The 16,326-nt window shown below is 43.4% G+C and overlaps 1 protein-coding gene across 4 annotated transcripts in view; it reads left to right on the forward strand.

Annotated features, from left to right (window-relative positions):
• Positions 1-16,326, forward strand: part of NRP1 (neuropilin 1) — a 136,385-nt gene that overhangs the window by 105,761 nt on the left and 14,298 nt on the right. For 2 of the 4 annotated variants that reach the window (XM_028120882.2, XM_028120883.2), the window contains exons 9-12: positions 440-771; positions 5,167-5,311; positions 8,491-8,595; positions 13,034-13,093. In XM_028120882.2, coding sequence (XP_027976683.1) covers positions 440-771; positions 5,167-5,311; positions 8,491-8,595; positions 13,034-13,093 — 642 coding nt within the window. The remainder of the gene's footprint in view (positions 1-439; positions 772-5,166; positions 5,312-8,490; positions 8,596-13,033; positions 13,094-16,326) is intronic. The other 2 variants (XM_028120884.2, XM_028120885.2) reach the window with 1 other exon arrangement.

Here is a 16,326-nt window from a genome sequence, read left to right on the forward strand (position 1 = left end):
GGAAAGTTCCTAATGCTGTTAGAACGAGGGGTGGGCAGAACAGCATCCTGTTGTTGAAATTACTGATTTCACATCTCGTGCCCATCATAAACTGAACCTCTGTTGGGCAGGGCCTGTACTGGATCTGGGAATAAGTTCTGGATACCAAAGGGATCGAAACATCAATACTTTCACATTAAATTTGGAAGAACTCAGAAAGGCAGAAATGTGTGCCCTTACAGAAGATTTTCTCTATTGGAACGTGGGCCTGGGAGGGGGGTTCTACCAGTGTAGGAGAAAGGTTTGAGGGAGGGAAAGCCCTGGTTTAATGTCAAACGATCCAGAACATGTGTATGAACGGGAACAGACAATGTGCCTATTCCATCTGTGGCATTCTCTTTCTAAGCATGGAGACTTGTAGAAAACCATCTTACGCCATCTATTTCATTCCACCCTCTAGATTATCCTTGCTCTGGCATGTTGGGGATGGTGTCTGGACTTATCTCTGACTCCCAGATAACAGCATCAAACCAAGGGGAGAGAAACTGGATGCCTGAAAATATTCGCCTGGTAACCAGTCGCTCCGGCTGGGCACTGCCACCTGCACCCCACCCATACATAAACGAGTGGCTCCAGGTGGACCTGGGGGAAGAGAAGATTGTGAGGGGCATCATCATTCAGGGGGGGAAGCACCGGGAGAACAAAGTGTTCATGAGGAAATTCAAGATTGGATACAGCAACAATGGCTCGGATTGGAAAATGATCATGGATGACAGCAAGCGCAAGGCCAAGGTGAGGTGCAGGGATGGGGGAGGCTGCTGGGGAGGAAGTCCTTTCTCGCGTCGTTGACTTAGATCAAGGACCTCCTGCATTTTCCTGAAGAAGTACGACTTTGTATTTCTCTTAAGCTGTGACATCAGTGGAGGTGATCGATGGCGTCCATAAGACCTCCATTCTAGGGAAGCCAGGAATGAGGTGCTGAACATGGTCTCTGAGAGTGTTGCTGCTCACTTTTCCTTCCTTAGGGAACATCAGAAAGCTCAACACTCAGGAGACAGGGCAGCCCAGAAGCTGGGGATCTGGGGGCTGACAGGGCCAGTAGAAACTCAGAATCTCTCTGCAGATTCTATTCTTTTAGCGGCTACCAAATCCCTTTCCCCTTTTCTTACCCTTCCCTCATTTAAATGTTTTTTTTTGGGTTTTTTTTTACCTTTTAATTGTGGTGAAATACACATAACATAAAATTTACCATCTTAACCTTTTCAGGTGTCAGTGGTGTTAAGTACATTCATATTGTTTTGCAACCGATCTCCAGAACTTCGTCATCTTGCGAAACTGAAACTCTAGACCAACCAAACAATAACTCCCATCCCCTGACCCTCAGCTCTTGGCAACCACCATTTCACTTTCTGTCTCTATGAATCTGACTTCTCTAGGAGCCCCACATAAGTGGGATCATACAATATTTGAACTTCTGTGATTGTCTTATTTTACTTAGCACAACGTCCTCAAGTTATAGCATGTGGAAGGATTCCATTTTTTTTTAAGCTGAATGATACCCTCTTGTACGCATGTACCACACTTCGTGCATCCGTTCTTCCACCGGTGGACCCTATCGTTGCTTCTGCCTTTTGGCTTTTGTGAACCATGCTTCCATATGTTTTCTATACATTGGAACCTTTTAAAAAATACAGTTGGTTCTTGACCCAGTGAAAAGGGAGATATTCCAACATTCCCCACAACATGTGGTATCATTTTTTTTAACCAAACAAATCTTCTTTAGTGATTACGTTTTAGTTAGACTGACGATCAAACTTATTTGCATTCCCTGAGCACACAACACCAACCAGGAGAGGATACCCAAGAGTATGCTGGGTGGCCTGATAGCTGGTTTAAGGATGAAGTAAGTAACAACCCACAGACCGTCCGTTCTGTCTGCACTGTGGGAATGGTATTCAGCCGATGGTACTTCTCACACCCAACACAATTGGCTTCCCATCCCTGCTTTGCCCAGGACCTACTCCTTTTGTGAAGAGATCTTAGCCCGTTGGCGGGAACGTTACCCTTGCTCCCCCTCTAAGCGAGTGTGGGAATGTGGCTTGATATAAGTGACTCAGGCCGAGGGCATCGCAGGCAGGAAACAGAAGCCTGCGGGGACCGCCAGCTCCACGTCTGTCTGCAGAGCCCGCCTGTCCCCGACGGGCTGTGGTCAGCACCAGTGCGGCAGGCCACTGAGAGCCGGGACGCTGTCAGAAATGTAAGAATTTCTCTCCCATCTCACCCCTGCTTCACTTGTGGTTTCCAAAACATTTCCAGTGTTTTTTTTTTAATCTACGTGCAGCTACTCTCTTTCTTGTGTTCATTTCATTTCCCCCTTTTATGTCTGCCCCTCTTGTTTTGGTAAAAGAAAAAGTAAAATTAACATCAGACACTGGAGTTCCCCTAAGAGCCAATCTTTTCTGAGGAGTTGTGAGCCTTCTGACTTTATCACCAAGTGTGACTATGCCGCCCATCGGCAGCGTCAGGAGCTGATGCTGTTGTGACACGTGTGTCTTATCCAAAGCATACGGTATGCTTCATCGTGTCTTCAATTAAGTCTAAAGCTAAAACCATCACTCTATTGTAGTACATTGCCTATGGAAGTCCCCCAGAAGCCAGCACACGGTTTTCAGTTTCAACAACAACAACAAAAAACTCCATTCATGAGTATGTGAGATTTTTCTCCTAAAATATTATTTTATCCATCATTATCGTCTTCCTATGATATTTAAAACCACAAAAACATCTAAATTATTTACATAGAGCCTAATCTGTGATTCCTAACATGTCCTTCTCCTGAAATAAAATCTTTAAGATGCAAAAGGACACGGGTAAAACCTTCAGTTTAGGAGCAGTACATATTACTGAATTGTATAACGATATTTAACACATACTATATTTAAACTTACAAATGAAGGTTACCTGCTTAGAATGCCAAGTACCTTTTATGTGATACTAGAATGAGTACTGGGTTTTAATGAATAAAACAGCACTTTGATGGATTGAAAATCCTCTATACCTGCTCCTCACTTCCTACCCTCAAGTAGCACTGTGACGGACAAGCTGTATCAGAGTCTCTGAATTAACTAGACTTCTCAGGAGCAGATAGGAGATCTAAAGCCTCAAAGCCCTCTTCTTCTAAACATAATTAGTAAAAGGACATGAAGATATTTCATAAACAGCGTTATGTTAACGAAGTTAGCGCAGTTCCATATGGCTCTTCACGGCTAATATTCTTCCCAGATCATCCCCAACAGCTTTTATGTTTTTACATTGTGCTAATTCTTTACTCAAGTTAAAATGAGAAGAGCCCAGATTCCATAACTATAAGTGCTTTTCTCCTATGATTGTTGGAACTGTGTTAACATCAACAGAACACGCATGTGTAGCAATGTTGTTCTCATCATAATTATACCTCGCTGACGACACTTAATTGGGCCTAACAATAACGTATGTCAGATTCTCAATGACTGGAAGCAACTGTGCTCTATCAAGAGGGCAGAACCCCAATCGTGAGTTAACTCTTGAAAATAATACAAGGAAGCTTTAAGGGGGAGAAGCGGATCTATGTTAACTACGTCCTTTTAGATTCCTGGAGGCTTTTCTGAATTGGAAAAGGCTGATTAATTTCCTTCTAGAACACAGAGAACCTCTGGTTATGTCACAGCCGACCCAATCTGTCTATCTTCTCTTACATGTGTGCCCCTTTTAGCCCTGCTATTTCTACCACTGAACGATCACATCTTTTGCTGGTTTGGTACGTCTTGACCCAGTGATTGGGTACGGTCCCCGCTCCTGACTGACATGGCCTGGGGCTGGCCATCCACTCAATCTGATCAATCAGATTTGGTAGCCCCAACTGCAATACACTTAAAGAAACATTAAGGAAATTAAATATGTGGCCTTGGTTATAGACCTCAGTTTCCTGAATTTAATGAGATTAGACTAGATCATTTCTAAGGGCAGATATCACAGCAGTGTGGTGAAGGGCCCCAGTTAAGACTGCCAAGGTTTGAACCCTGGCTCGGACACTTAACAGTACATGCGGCCATGGGCACATTACTTGACCTCTCTGTGCCTCACTAGCTGAGGCTAGTGATGGAACCTACCTCGTGGAGTTGTCCTGAGGATTAAATGAATTCATATATTTTCAGCACTTAGAACAATGCCTCGCACCCATAAATATCGTGCAATGTTTGATGTATAATAAGACACTCCCAATGATAAGGCGATTTGAGTCTTCTAATCCCCCTTCCCCACCTCCCCTCCTGGACAGGATTAAGAATGGTGCTGAGAGAAGAGGATATAAGAAGGCTTATCTATTTCTTGCAAAAGTTATTATTCCACTTTCTTATGATTCCACTCAAGGATTTTGACCTTCCTGTCAGTGTAAAAAGTCGCCACCCTGGCAATGGGTGGCCTGGCTCCGGAAGAAGGTCACAGTGTCTTCAAGTTAGGAATGTACTTCAAAAAGAGAAGCCCATTCGCACTGCAGTTCAGGACCACCTGCGCCAGGACCTCCTTCAATAGTCAGGACCCTTGTTACCTTCCTGAGATGAGAAGGTCTTTTATCTACAAATGCCTCCCACAGGTGGTACTGCTTCAGTAAATAGCAATTTCAGTGGGTTTCAATAACCCCAGTTCCTGACTAAATAGCACGTGCACGACATTAAATTTAATATTTCCAACTCCAGGAGTTTAATCTCTCCACCTTCTACGGTCTTAGCAAAACTAGGACCCGCTCCTTTAAGAGAATGTAACCGGCGTCCTTGTCGGAAATGTGATGTCTATTATAGCTCTGAAAAAATGGCAGCTTCTCTTCCTGAGTTATCTTCCTATATATCTATCTCCCTATCTCCCAGACACATCAGCATATCATTGAAAACATGTCTCATTAAATCCTCAGCTTCTGTGGTAGCCTCAGTGTGTGCGCTGAAGTTTCTGAGAAATGACATCTGTCACTTCTTGGAAAAGCCTTAATTGTTTTGTTTTGTTTTTTTCCACTTGCTCATTTATGAAAAAGGTGTCAGCCATTTTATGAAGTGGTGGGACAGGGTCTATTTCTCTGCCCTATTAAGGGTCCTGAAGGAGGGACTCTTCCACTAAAAGTGAGGTTTTGTTGATAACAGCGTTTCTCATACTTCACAGTCTTTTGAAGGCAACAACAACTACGATACACCTGAGCTACGGACTTTTCCACCTCTTTCCACACGATTCATCAGGATCTACCCTGAGAGAGCCACTCATGGAGGACTAGGGCTGAGGATGGAGCTGCTGGGCTGTGAAGTGGAAGGTAATTACAATTTCCAGAGTCCCATCTCGTTTCCCACTTTTTAAATCTCTTTCTTCATGCATTTATGCCCCTGATGGGGCTGCTGCAAATGGCCAACTTTTTCCCCTGGGGGACCCTGCCTCTGGGTCTGCCAGTCCGTGAGGCGCAACATTCCAGCCCACTCCACGCAACAGTGCCTCGTATTGGTTGTTGGCAGAACTCTCCTCAGATTCTGTGGGTTGCTTCCTTTGACTTTTTTAAAAAATAATTTATTGAGGTGAAATTCGCATAATATAAAATTGACCATTTCTTAGTGAACAGTTGAGTGGCATTTAGCACATTCACAATTATTTATGCAACCACCACCTCTGTCTAGTTCCAAAACATTCCCATCACTCTAAAGTAAACCCCCCCACCCATTAAGCACGTTGCCCCTGACCCCTGGAAACCACCAGTTCCTTTGACTTTTTAAGTGTTGTTTAGCCCTCTATGTCCAATTCAAGTTTCTGTCTGCAGTGGTGACCACATCATTTGATAGACTAAAATACCAGCATTACCTTGAATGAATTTCTTAGGCTACTGCAGAGAAACAAAACTTTACATGAGATAATATGTCTGAATGTGCGGTGAGATCCGTTTAAGGATATTACTGCATAAACTTATCATATGAAAGTCATACCAAGGACAAATTCATTTCACACGCTGACCTCAGAACTGCATGCAGCTCTGCCTTTTTATCACATAATACATAAGAGGAATGTTTGAAAAAACCAATGCGGTGTTTGTTTATTGTACCATCTAATGCTTTTGTGCATTAGAATTCCCATCTGCCTTGGATTTGGGCATCAATGAGTAACCAACTTTTCTATCCCCATAAAGGTCTTTCTTCAGGTTAGCTCAAAAGATGGCTATTGTTGGTATCCAGATGTTAATCAATTGAGCATATGCTCATGGTTGTTTTGAAGAATGCTTTTTAATATCACCTTCTTGTGGTTTCAAAATTATTTGTGTTTTGAGCTACCCAGATATAATTACATTCTTGAGCACATTAAACATCATAAAACTTTTCTTATGCACTAGAGAATCTTAAGCTATAAATCACCATACTAGTGAATAATTCATAGCTACTTTTGTATGTATTTATTTTAAAGCAGGCCATTATCTCCCATTCTTTATTGTGTAGTTGTTTCTATATCTGGAGTCATGTCTCAGACCTCTGAATTATCCAGTCACTATCAACACAGACTAAGAATGACTATGTGCCAGGACTTTGGCAAAGATACCGAGAAAAAGAAGGGACAGGCAGATCGAACCAATTGCAGACATGTTCATTCCATTGGCTGAGAAATGTGCTCATCTGGAAAAGGGAGTCTGCTGCTATGAGGCAGGTCCTTAGCCTGGATTCTGGAAAGCAGCACTGATTTAGGAGGTGGAATGAATGGTTGGTTGAAAAGACTGAGGCCGGTGGCAGTTTGCTGGTGTCAACTCTGTAGTGAGGTAGAAATGGCCGGTGAAGAGATTTGCTGCAAGGGTTCCCAAGCACTCACAAAAGTGAAGAAGTTGCCCTGAGCCATAAGAGAAGCCAACATCCAGGGAAAGTCATGTCAAAGCTTTTTGACACAATTGGTGAAAGGGAGTGTTTTTTTGTTTTTGTTTTCTTCCTTAAAAATGATTAACAGTCCCTTAATAAATATCTGCTCTGTGTCTCATGCCCTGAAAGAGACCTAGAGGGATTCAGAAAGAGGCGGGGCTACAACTCAGCATTGCACACGTGTCCATCCTACTTAGGGCTAGCATTTACGAGAAACAGAGGATCACAGAAGAGAAAATATATTCAAGTAGTAAAATTGGGAAATAAAAATTATTCACTTTCTACTTTTTCAATTTAAACCAGGTCCTACCCTGGGCCTCTTCCAATGAGGAACTCCTCCCCAATAAATACCATAAGGAATGCGGACGAATAGAGTTTTAAATACTTAAAAGTGGCACATAACTTAGTTAAGACCGGCATCTGGATTGCCAGGGAGGGTTCTCTTGATCCAGTGATAGCGACAAGTGGAGTCCAGAATGTGTGTGTAGATATTTTACAAAGTCTATATTGGACACCTAGATGGTGTGCACATTCTCCCTAGTTATTATCAGTGATTTCCTAATTATTATTGGTGTGTGTTCTGGGCAGTTGGGGAAGTTGAAACTAGCTACATTTCTATATTTGTCCTAACTCTGCTCAGTAATTAAGCACAATAACAAAGAGTATCCAATTTTTATTGAGAAAGAATCCGTTACCGATGCATTCCTACTGGCCAGAAGCTCTCAGAGAACAGGCCCCCTCGCTCCCAGTATCTCGTCTGGTTCTCAGACATCAAGAGCGCTGTACCTTATCTCAAGTCTTGTAAAGTGAAATGGAATGCCGAAAACTGTAAAATATTAAACAGATTGCAGGAATGAGTAACAGGCTGAAAAATAATAGACCAAACTAAATTTAAAGAACTTCAAAAGCAGTCTTTGATTAATGTTGTCTACCTTTCAACTGCCAACTCAGAGATACACGAATACCTGCCAGGGGTGGAATGCAACCCCCCAGGGGGCTCAGGGAAAATGACCCCAGGATATCTGAGACAGCTCCTCTCAAACACCTGCCCAGGAGAGGAGGAATCCCAAGTTGAGGGAAATGGAGTCACTCAAAACGATTAGGAAAAAAAAAAAAAAAGAATATTGTACTAAAAGAGAATCTTGAGACTCCCTTTTGGGGAAAAATTATAATACCAACTTAGCAAATACTAAGAATGTAAAAGAGTTCATGACAACCGAGTTCTCTAGCACATTGAAAACGAAAGGAGAAACAGTTGAAGCAGAATCTCTATCATCAAAGTTCTCAATTCCAGGGTCATGAATAAATAACCAGTGAGAGAATTCAAGCACTTTTCAGAAAAAAGGATGTTTATGTAGATAGCAATGTATAAAATGCTAGGGCTGCCAACTCTCCTCGGCAGATACAGATCAAATACTAAAACAAAGCAGTCCCCAGTGCATTCTGCCAAATCCAAGTATACTTAGCTCCTGAAAGAGAGGCAAACCATGCTCGTGGCCTTCTTACCACGGATTAGAGTTTTCTGCAAAGGCATTAGCAGATTCCCTAGCCAGAGCCCTGCGAATACATTGCAGAGGTGTGAGATCATAACCCTTGGATCTTGTTGCAGCACCTACAGCTGGACCGACCACTCCCAACGGGAACCTTGTGGACGAATGTGATGACGACCAGGCCAACTGCCACAGCGGAACAGGTGATGACTTCCAGCTCACAGGTGCAGAAACCATCTTCATCCCATTGCTGTGCCATTTCAGTCACGTTGCAGTTGAGACCGGCTAGTTCGTGTCTCTGTGTGTTCGTGTAACTCCTCCTGGCCGTGGCCGTGGTCAGGGTGGTGGCTGGCATCTCCCTTCCCTCGTGCCGTCCTGCCACCACCATTCAAAACAATAATTTGAGCCATTTTCAGAGCCAGAGGCTAGGATGGTCTTCATCGAATAAGAATTTCTCCACCATGGCTAAATGTGCTCAACTCATCCACATCTTCAAACCCCTGCCCCAGAACACACGCACAACCCATACATAACCACACACTTTAGACTGTTTATTTTCATTTTCTAACAAGGGTAAAAGGTCTTGAGAGGAAACTTTACCCAACGAATTGATGAAATTGGGCTTATATTTGAAATGCTGTTTTTAAGTGAGGATTTTGTAAATCCTGTTACATTAAAATTTACAAAGGCAGAATTAGTTGTTATTTCACATCAGAAATGACTAGCAAATGTATCAGGGATGGTGGGTGCCAAATACCTCTCTAATTTATTGAGAGTATTACTCCATAACATTCTAAGACCCTGAGAGCTAGAGAGTGACCTTCTCTTCTCCTTGGAGTGGCAGAGGAAATATTAGACAAGGGGGGAAATAGGATTGTACCACTTGGAAATGGGCCAAGGCAGTAGGATTTTCACCCTATTGTGGCCAAAGGCGCTGTGGAACCTTTACTGCCACCTGAGTCAAAATGCAGTTCCATCTAGCATCTGACTCTCATTTTAGATTAAACATGAGCCCTTGGCTGCAGGTCTGTATTTTTACCCAGAAGGGACTCAGAGAGCCCACATAATTAATTTCCATGGGCAAAACTGAAGGTGTTACCATGTAACTTTGTAACAGCGCCATGTTATTGGCTAATGCAGTAATGTAAAATCTGCCAGGAAACGTCCCACAGTACATTTCCAATTACTTCAAAAGCTCTCCTCTGAAGGAGTGAGAGAGCTCGGCACTCAGATAGAATAAGGGGTCAAATCTAGCTCAGAAATTTAGTACCATGAACCGGGTTCCCATTTAAATCCCAGCTCCTAAGGCTGCCTCCCTCCAAATTTCCAGGATAATCGCTTACAGTCATAGGGCCAGTAAATGTTACCACGGGCTTTTGAAAACAAATCTTGTATATAAGTAGCCATAAGCCACAAAAATTAATTAATGCAGAGGCATTTTCTTTGTGAGATGTCAAGTTCAAGCTGAAAACCCTATAGCTGGTGTTAAGAACAGAGTACCATTCTATGAACCAGGTCCTGTGGAACCTTCCCAGGATTGCTTGTAAACACCCTGCCACAGACCTCAGGACTTTTGTGGACCCTGTCACACATCTGTAGTGAAATTCCTCATAAAAAGGAACGACTATAGTCATCACAGTATACCCTTTCAATTGCCCTCTTGTGGAGAGAGTTCTTTTCTTTATAAACCCTAAAGTGGTCAGTTAATATTGATTAGAAACAAAGCCTCAGATTTACTCCTCATATCAGAACAACCAACCTTCTCATTTTTGCATCAGTTCATGACTGAATCAATTGAAACTAAAGCCTTTGAATGAAACAGGGCAAGTATGTTAGCCTGGAGCAAATTATGTATGGCAATGAGTAACACACCACAGAAAATGGGTCATTTATGGTGGAAACACTGACAGTCCTCTAAAAGTACAAGGTTATAGTTTATCTATGGCATTTAAAATCATTTATTGGTTAGATAGAAAAAGTTCTAATTATTTTTTTATGTATTACCATGGCAAAAAAAAACCCAAAAACCATGTCCATTTGTCTCACTATTTCTGTAAATACATACATATATGAAGAACTCATGCCTATTTGTCTCACTATTTCTATAAATGCATACATATATGAAGAACTTCCAGAGGTCTTGTTATTGCCGCTCCATGCCCCCATTAAGAAGAGGTGATTTCAGAAGGAATCTCATGTTTCAACTTCATTTGCTGCATTAACGGCCAACTTGGGTTTTGTTTTTGTCTTTGTTTTTGTTTTGTTTTGTTTTTTTACTTATTTTGTTTTATGGAGCTATGGGTTATCCTCTGAGAAAGGGTGTGTTCATACGTAATAATTTTTGTGAGGAGCAAAAAGCCTCCCGTCACCCAGATATCCTCTCGCATGGGAGCAGCTAACGTCCTAGGCTCACACACAGCTCTGCAGCCTTCTTGCTCCTTCCGTCCCAGGCTCTACCATAAGAGCCTCAAACTTGGCACATTGAGTGTAATGGAGCCAAAGTAAAAGCATCCTCGCTTTAACCCTGAGGAGAGGGAAGGTGGGAGATGAGGATGAATGCCCTCTCGCCAAGGTGGCGTTTTGTTCCTTCACACAGATGGTGTCAGTTTAATCTCTCCTCCTGGGGTGACCGCTTTGAATATAGTGGGAAATAAGTATTGTAGCAAAATGCTCATTACTTACAAACAACACTGAATTCCAGGTGAACTGTACCAAATGCATGGAAATGAGAGATTTCGCTCTCCGGTACTTGCTTGCCAAGGTGAAAATTCACCCCTGAAGTTACTCATTTGCAAATGCCTTTGAAGTCATTAGATAATACAATTGGTTTCAAAGGCACCAGGAGGCCAAATTTCACATTGGATCTGTGTGTACCCAACAGCAGAATTTGGCTCCCAACCTATAACAAAACTGATAATGCATATCGGTTTTAAAAAGTGTATTTTCACCTTGAGTCTTTCTCCCAAAAGACCACTAGGAACAGAACGCTAATGTATTCTGGCCTCCCTCCAATTCTGCCATTATAGATTCACCTTCTTAACCCATAATATATATAATTCCTTCTTCCTAGCACCTGCCTCGTTGAGGCCACACACATGTGTGATTGCTCATCCAGCATATTTACTGGAAGAGCAAGGGTAACATGACTTGGTGCTGCAGTCAATTAGCTCCAAAATCTTCCTGCCATCCCAAGAGCACAATTTCACAGCTCTCTGATTCACGACCTGGAATTTCTGATCTGTGGAAGCCGCAGTGTAAAACGAGGACCTGGCCAGAATAGAGATGATCACAGAGCTTGACTGAACAGTACTATTGGGAGGTGTACAGTGGCACCTGAGAACCACCTCGATAGCCTTCCATGATACTCAGGAGCCCACCCCATGCCCTGCCTCCGAGTCTCCCCAGGGCTTTATCTCTTAGGGCAACAAATAGATGATCTCTGACCACAGCAGATACACACTAGGAGAAACGGCTTTCTCAAACACCTAAGTAATAAAGAGCACACCAGTGTCTCCCCCACTTAGTGGGTTCTAAGACTCACCTGAGAAGCTTTCAAAAATTCAGATTTCAAGGCCTTACCTCAGAGATTCTGGTTCAGTGAGGTCTGAGGAGGATTAGTGGATTGGCAACCACAGGTTCAACAGGCCCTCAGGTGATTCTTATGGTTGGCAAGTTCAAGAACACTACTTTAAAACAGAGGTTTAGGGGCACCAGAGTGGCTCAGTCAGTTAGGTGTCTGCCTTCGGCTCAGGTCATGATCCCAAGGTCCTGGGATCGAGCCACACATTGGGCTCCCTGCTCAGCGGGGAGCCTGCTTCTCCCTCTGCCGCTCCCCCTGCCTGTGCTCTCTCCCTCTGTCAAATAAATAAATAAAATCTAAAAAAAACAAACAGGGGTTTAATGAAGAGGAGCAGAAAATGGAAGTGCCAAGATGCAGAACAAAAGAGGGTGAAGCTAAATTGTTGCGTGGTTCCCTCACCAGGAATCCCAAAGTCAACCCCAACTGATTGGAAGCTGACAATGTTCAGGAGGTTATTTGTGCCATCTTCCAGTGCTCTGGGCCTGTGAGGCAGGGTTTCTGCTCTTGCCTTTTTGTGCAGCTTCTCCAAATCACATGCTGGGCAGAATATTTGTCCTTGGGAAAAGCAAACAACTTCAAGCAGCTAAAGAAAGGAGGAACTGCTACCACCCACTTAAACCTTCAGTTTTTAAAATAGATTGTGGGGAGCAGTCCTGAGTGTGAATCTGAGACCTTGGGAAACTATTTGAAGCTCAGAGGCCCAGGTCTAGTTCAATTCCCAAGTCACTGAGGATGTGTGGAGGCTTCTGCTTTTCATGGGTACAGTTGGGTAGCACGCTTAACCTGGGAATCAGGGAATGCCCTTGGAAGGAAGTCTCAGACTTTCCATACCGCCTGGATGCTTTTAGGAATACATGTGTTGAGTAAAAAATCGTGGTTTATTTGCGCTTGATCTTGTGGTGGGCAAAATCTAAGTAAAACGATTACCACAGGTGGAATTAAAGGAAGGATTTTCTATGGAGAATGTTTGCCTCCAACAGATGTACGTCAGCATACAGCATTTCTTTACTGTGTTTTATCCACAATGCTTCCTTTTTCTGATTTTTGTATGTTACTGTTTTGTTTGTTTGTTTGTTTTTCAGGCGGTACCACTGTGCTGGCCACAGAAAAGCCAACCATAATAGACAGCACCATACAATCAGGTATCAAAAAAAAAAAAAAACCACCACCACCAACAACAAAAAACAGAATATGGGGTAGATTTCACGTGCGTCTCTCCACCCCCCACCCCCAAGTAGCGCATTGCCACACTTCTCGATTTCAGTTTCTCTCAAAGTCCTAGAAGAGAGATGCCACGCAGCATCTGGTCTCCAAGCATGAGCCATAAATATTGCTTTCCTTTCATCCACATGTATATGCAGCAGGGAGTGAGGTTTCCTTCTCCATCAGTAATTGCCAAATGGTGACAATCCCAGCTCTCGGAGGAAGGAACTGGGTAACATACTTTGTTTAACGCAGCACATCTAGGACACGGACTGTGTTTGCAAACTCTGAGAGAAGGAAAGCTCACAGGCAGCAGCCTGACTATTTATTTTCATCACAATTCTGCAAAACCGAGACAGGCAAAGTTTGTCAGTTTTGCCTGCCACGGAGTTGGCAGTTTGACAACAGCATTTCCAGTGGGCGTGCCACGAAATGGGGTACGGAAACCACGACTGCGATTGTGCGCGGGGAGAGTGGTGCCCTGGGGAGCAGCACCTCCGCATCCTTTTGTTAAAAAAAAGCCTAATGACTTTTCAAACCCGTGGCTTGCTGTTTACCACGGGCTGGCCGCAGTTAAATGGCAGCCTCCCCCGCCTTTTGTATTTTGTTAGTATTCGGTAAAATTCTTCCCCACAGACACACACGAAGGGAAATTGTCAGTGCAAGCAATCAGAGGTTTTAAATACTTTAAAGTTAATCATTAGAGTAGGGTGAACAGGTCAGTTTTCCAGCTTCTCCCATTTCCTTTATCGAAGCTCACTGAGCCTTGGCCTCCACAGTCATTTATTAATGGGGCGTGTGGTGTATATCAATGTTTCCTCAACAGTATGACACCACCCAGCGAGGCAGAAAGTAGAAAGGGCTACTCTAATTAGTATGCTTCCTTAAAGGATGCTGTCACCGTTGACCTGATTAAACTGCAAAACAAACTTCTCTATGGTTGAACTTAACCCTGAGTTTCCCTGTGGTGGGCTCAAGTTGACAGAATTCCTGTGACCCCACAGTTCAAACACCCCCAGCTACCAAAAGGTGAAACAGAAGAATATCTGTTCCCCTAAATTCAGAAAACACTGTAGTCCAAATGATACTCTTTCTGAGGTCTAAGATATGGCCTTCAGGGTTGCACCATCACCCCGCATGGACCCTCAGGAGTCCGGCCTCTCGCGCACTTCCTGCCTTCCCTGAGGGTCCTGGGCCTTCTCAGGTGGTTCTCTGTGGAGTACCCACTGGCTGGCTCTCTGGGACCCTCTGTAGTAAGGAAGAGGGCTGAGGTGACAAACTGAAGTTCTAGTAACCTAACAAACGTGTTAACTGCTCTGTTAGTTTTTTCTCTTGCCAGAGAGTTCATTAAAACCCCTCTAAAGTTGCCAGCGAACTTGTCTCATCTCTTCTCTCTTCTTGCCTATCAAAAGAGCTAGGGATCATTGAAAAAATGAAAGTTGAGCAACAGCTCTGGAGACAAGAGAAAGGTATACACCAGATTCCAAAGTAGGATAATTCCCCCTGGACGTTGAAAGTCAGCAATGACTTCGTGAACACATGTGGTTTGTGTGTGAGTTCAAGGACCAGCCATCCTGTGGGGTGTACTGTGGTCAGAATGCAGATGGACAGATCCCAAATCAGGAAGACCTATGGCCACCACCATCTGAATCAGTTCATGTCAAACCACAAAGCTTACTGATAGAAGGGGTCTGCTCCGGTTTTGAGTTCCACGGTCAGCCCAGAGTCCTTTCCAAATCACCCTGGTTTCTCGTTTTTTCATTGCCTGAGTCATGAATCTGTCTCCCAGTCTTTGTGGATAATGGACCGTCTGACCTTCTTTGAGGAGCTCTGTTCATTGTCACCATCTGGCTAAGCCAGTGTTCAGAGCAGTTCCCGCGGCCCTGCGTGTGTTTCAAGTCCGAGGTTAAGCCTAACTTTGAGCTGTTCACCCAGGGTGGGACCCACCTCTCTGATAGTTTGATCCATGCTGTTCTGCGGGTTTCAGATTCTTTAGGCATATTTACAAGCAACAAACTGGACCCCTAAACTTTCATCTAATCTGATTTTGCTGAAGCCATTATAGACTCAAGTAGAGTCTTAAGATTTCACTTTTGAGGATTCTTATCAATGTCATAAGCTCAGTGGGCCTATAATACTCATATACTGTCTGGGTTGTGATCAGATGCATCAAACCCTATTAATGCTCTGCCAGAAAATGAGGAGAAACCCTGCATTTTCCAGCCAACTCCCCCTGCTGAAAGGTCTCACGCTCTGAGGATCTTCAAACACTCCTAGAGCAGCTCAGGGTTGATTCGTAACCCATGATTGCATGGACCTAAGCATCTCCACTTATTTGGACTGAAAGACCAGTCCGAGAGTAAGCTAGTTAACATCCTCAAAAGAAGTTTTGAATACCAGGTTCCAAAATTAAATCCTTGTGCATATACGGTGCTAATGATTCAAATGCGGGCAAGATAGTTTCCACAAGCGCAGCTGGGGCCGGCGCACAGCGGCTATAAATTTGTTTTAAGTTCAGAATATTGTTTCCTGCTATTTTTAAGAGCCAAGAAGGGATTTAGCCAGATTATTCCCAATGAATTTAATGAGAATTGTGCAGCCACAGGGCCTGGGTAATATTTTGAAGACTGAAAGGTCACTAGTCCTCTATACTTACTTCATTCCTCGGTTTGCTTTTTTTCTCTTTCTCTTTCTCTCCTCTTTTCCCTTTTGCCTCTCTCCTTCTTTCTTCCTCTCTGTCTCTCTTTCTTTCTTTCTCCTGCCCATAAATGTTTGTGTGTGTTTTACGTGTCTCATAGCCTTCCTGGCCAGCCCTGAACTGTCAACATCTCGCTCCACACTCCTCCCCCACCATATGCATGGGTTAAAAAAAAAAGAATAGTTCTTTTAAATTAACAAGATTGCCGTAGATTATATGATTGGGACAAGAAGATGAAAGGGTAGTAAAACACAAAAGGTTAGAGCAGATCCCCTTGTTACAGTCATAGGATCGGAGAACACATGAGAAGATCAACGTGGACCGTCACTCAGGCCAGCTGCAGAAATGCCTGAGCCCTCCTCTCAAACAAGGCTGTCCTATGTCCTGGTCATTAGCAACACATCCAAACTCATAGATTTTATGATATCACCAGAATATTAAGAGCCAAAATAATGCATGGTGTGGTTTCTATAC

Source organism: Eumetopias jubatus, unplaced genomic scaffold (assembly GCF_037043125.1).
Source record: "Eumetopias jubatus isolate StellerSeaLion01/CBP00866 unplaced genomic scaffold, mEumJub1_p1.0 scaffold_8, whole genome shotgun sequence".
Classification (NCBI taxonomy): domain Eukaryota; kingdom Metazoa; phylum Chordata; class Mammalia; order Carnivora; family Otariidae; genus Eumetopias; species Eumetopias jubatus.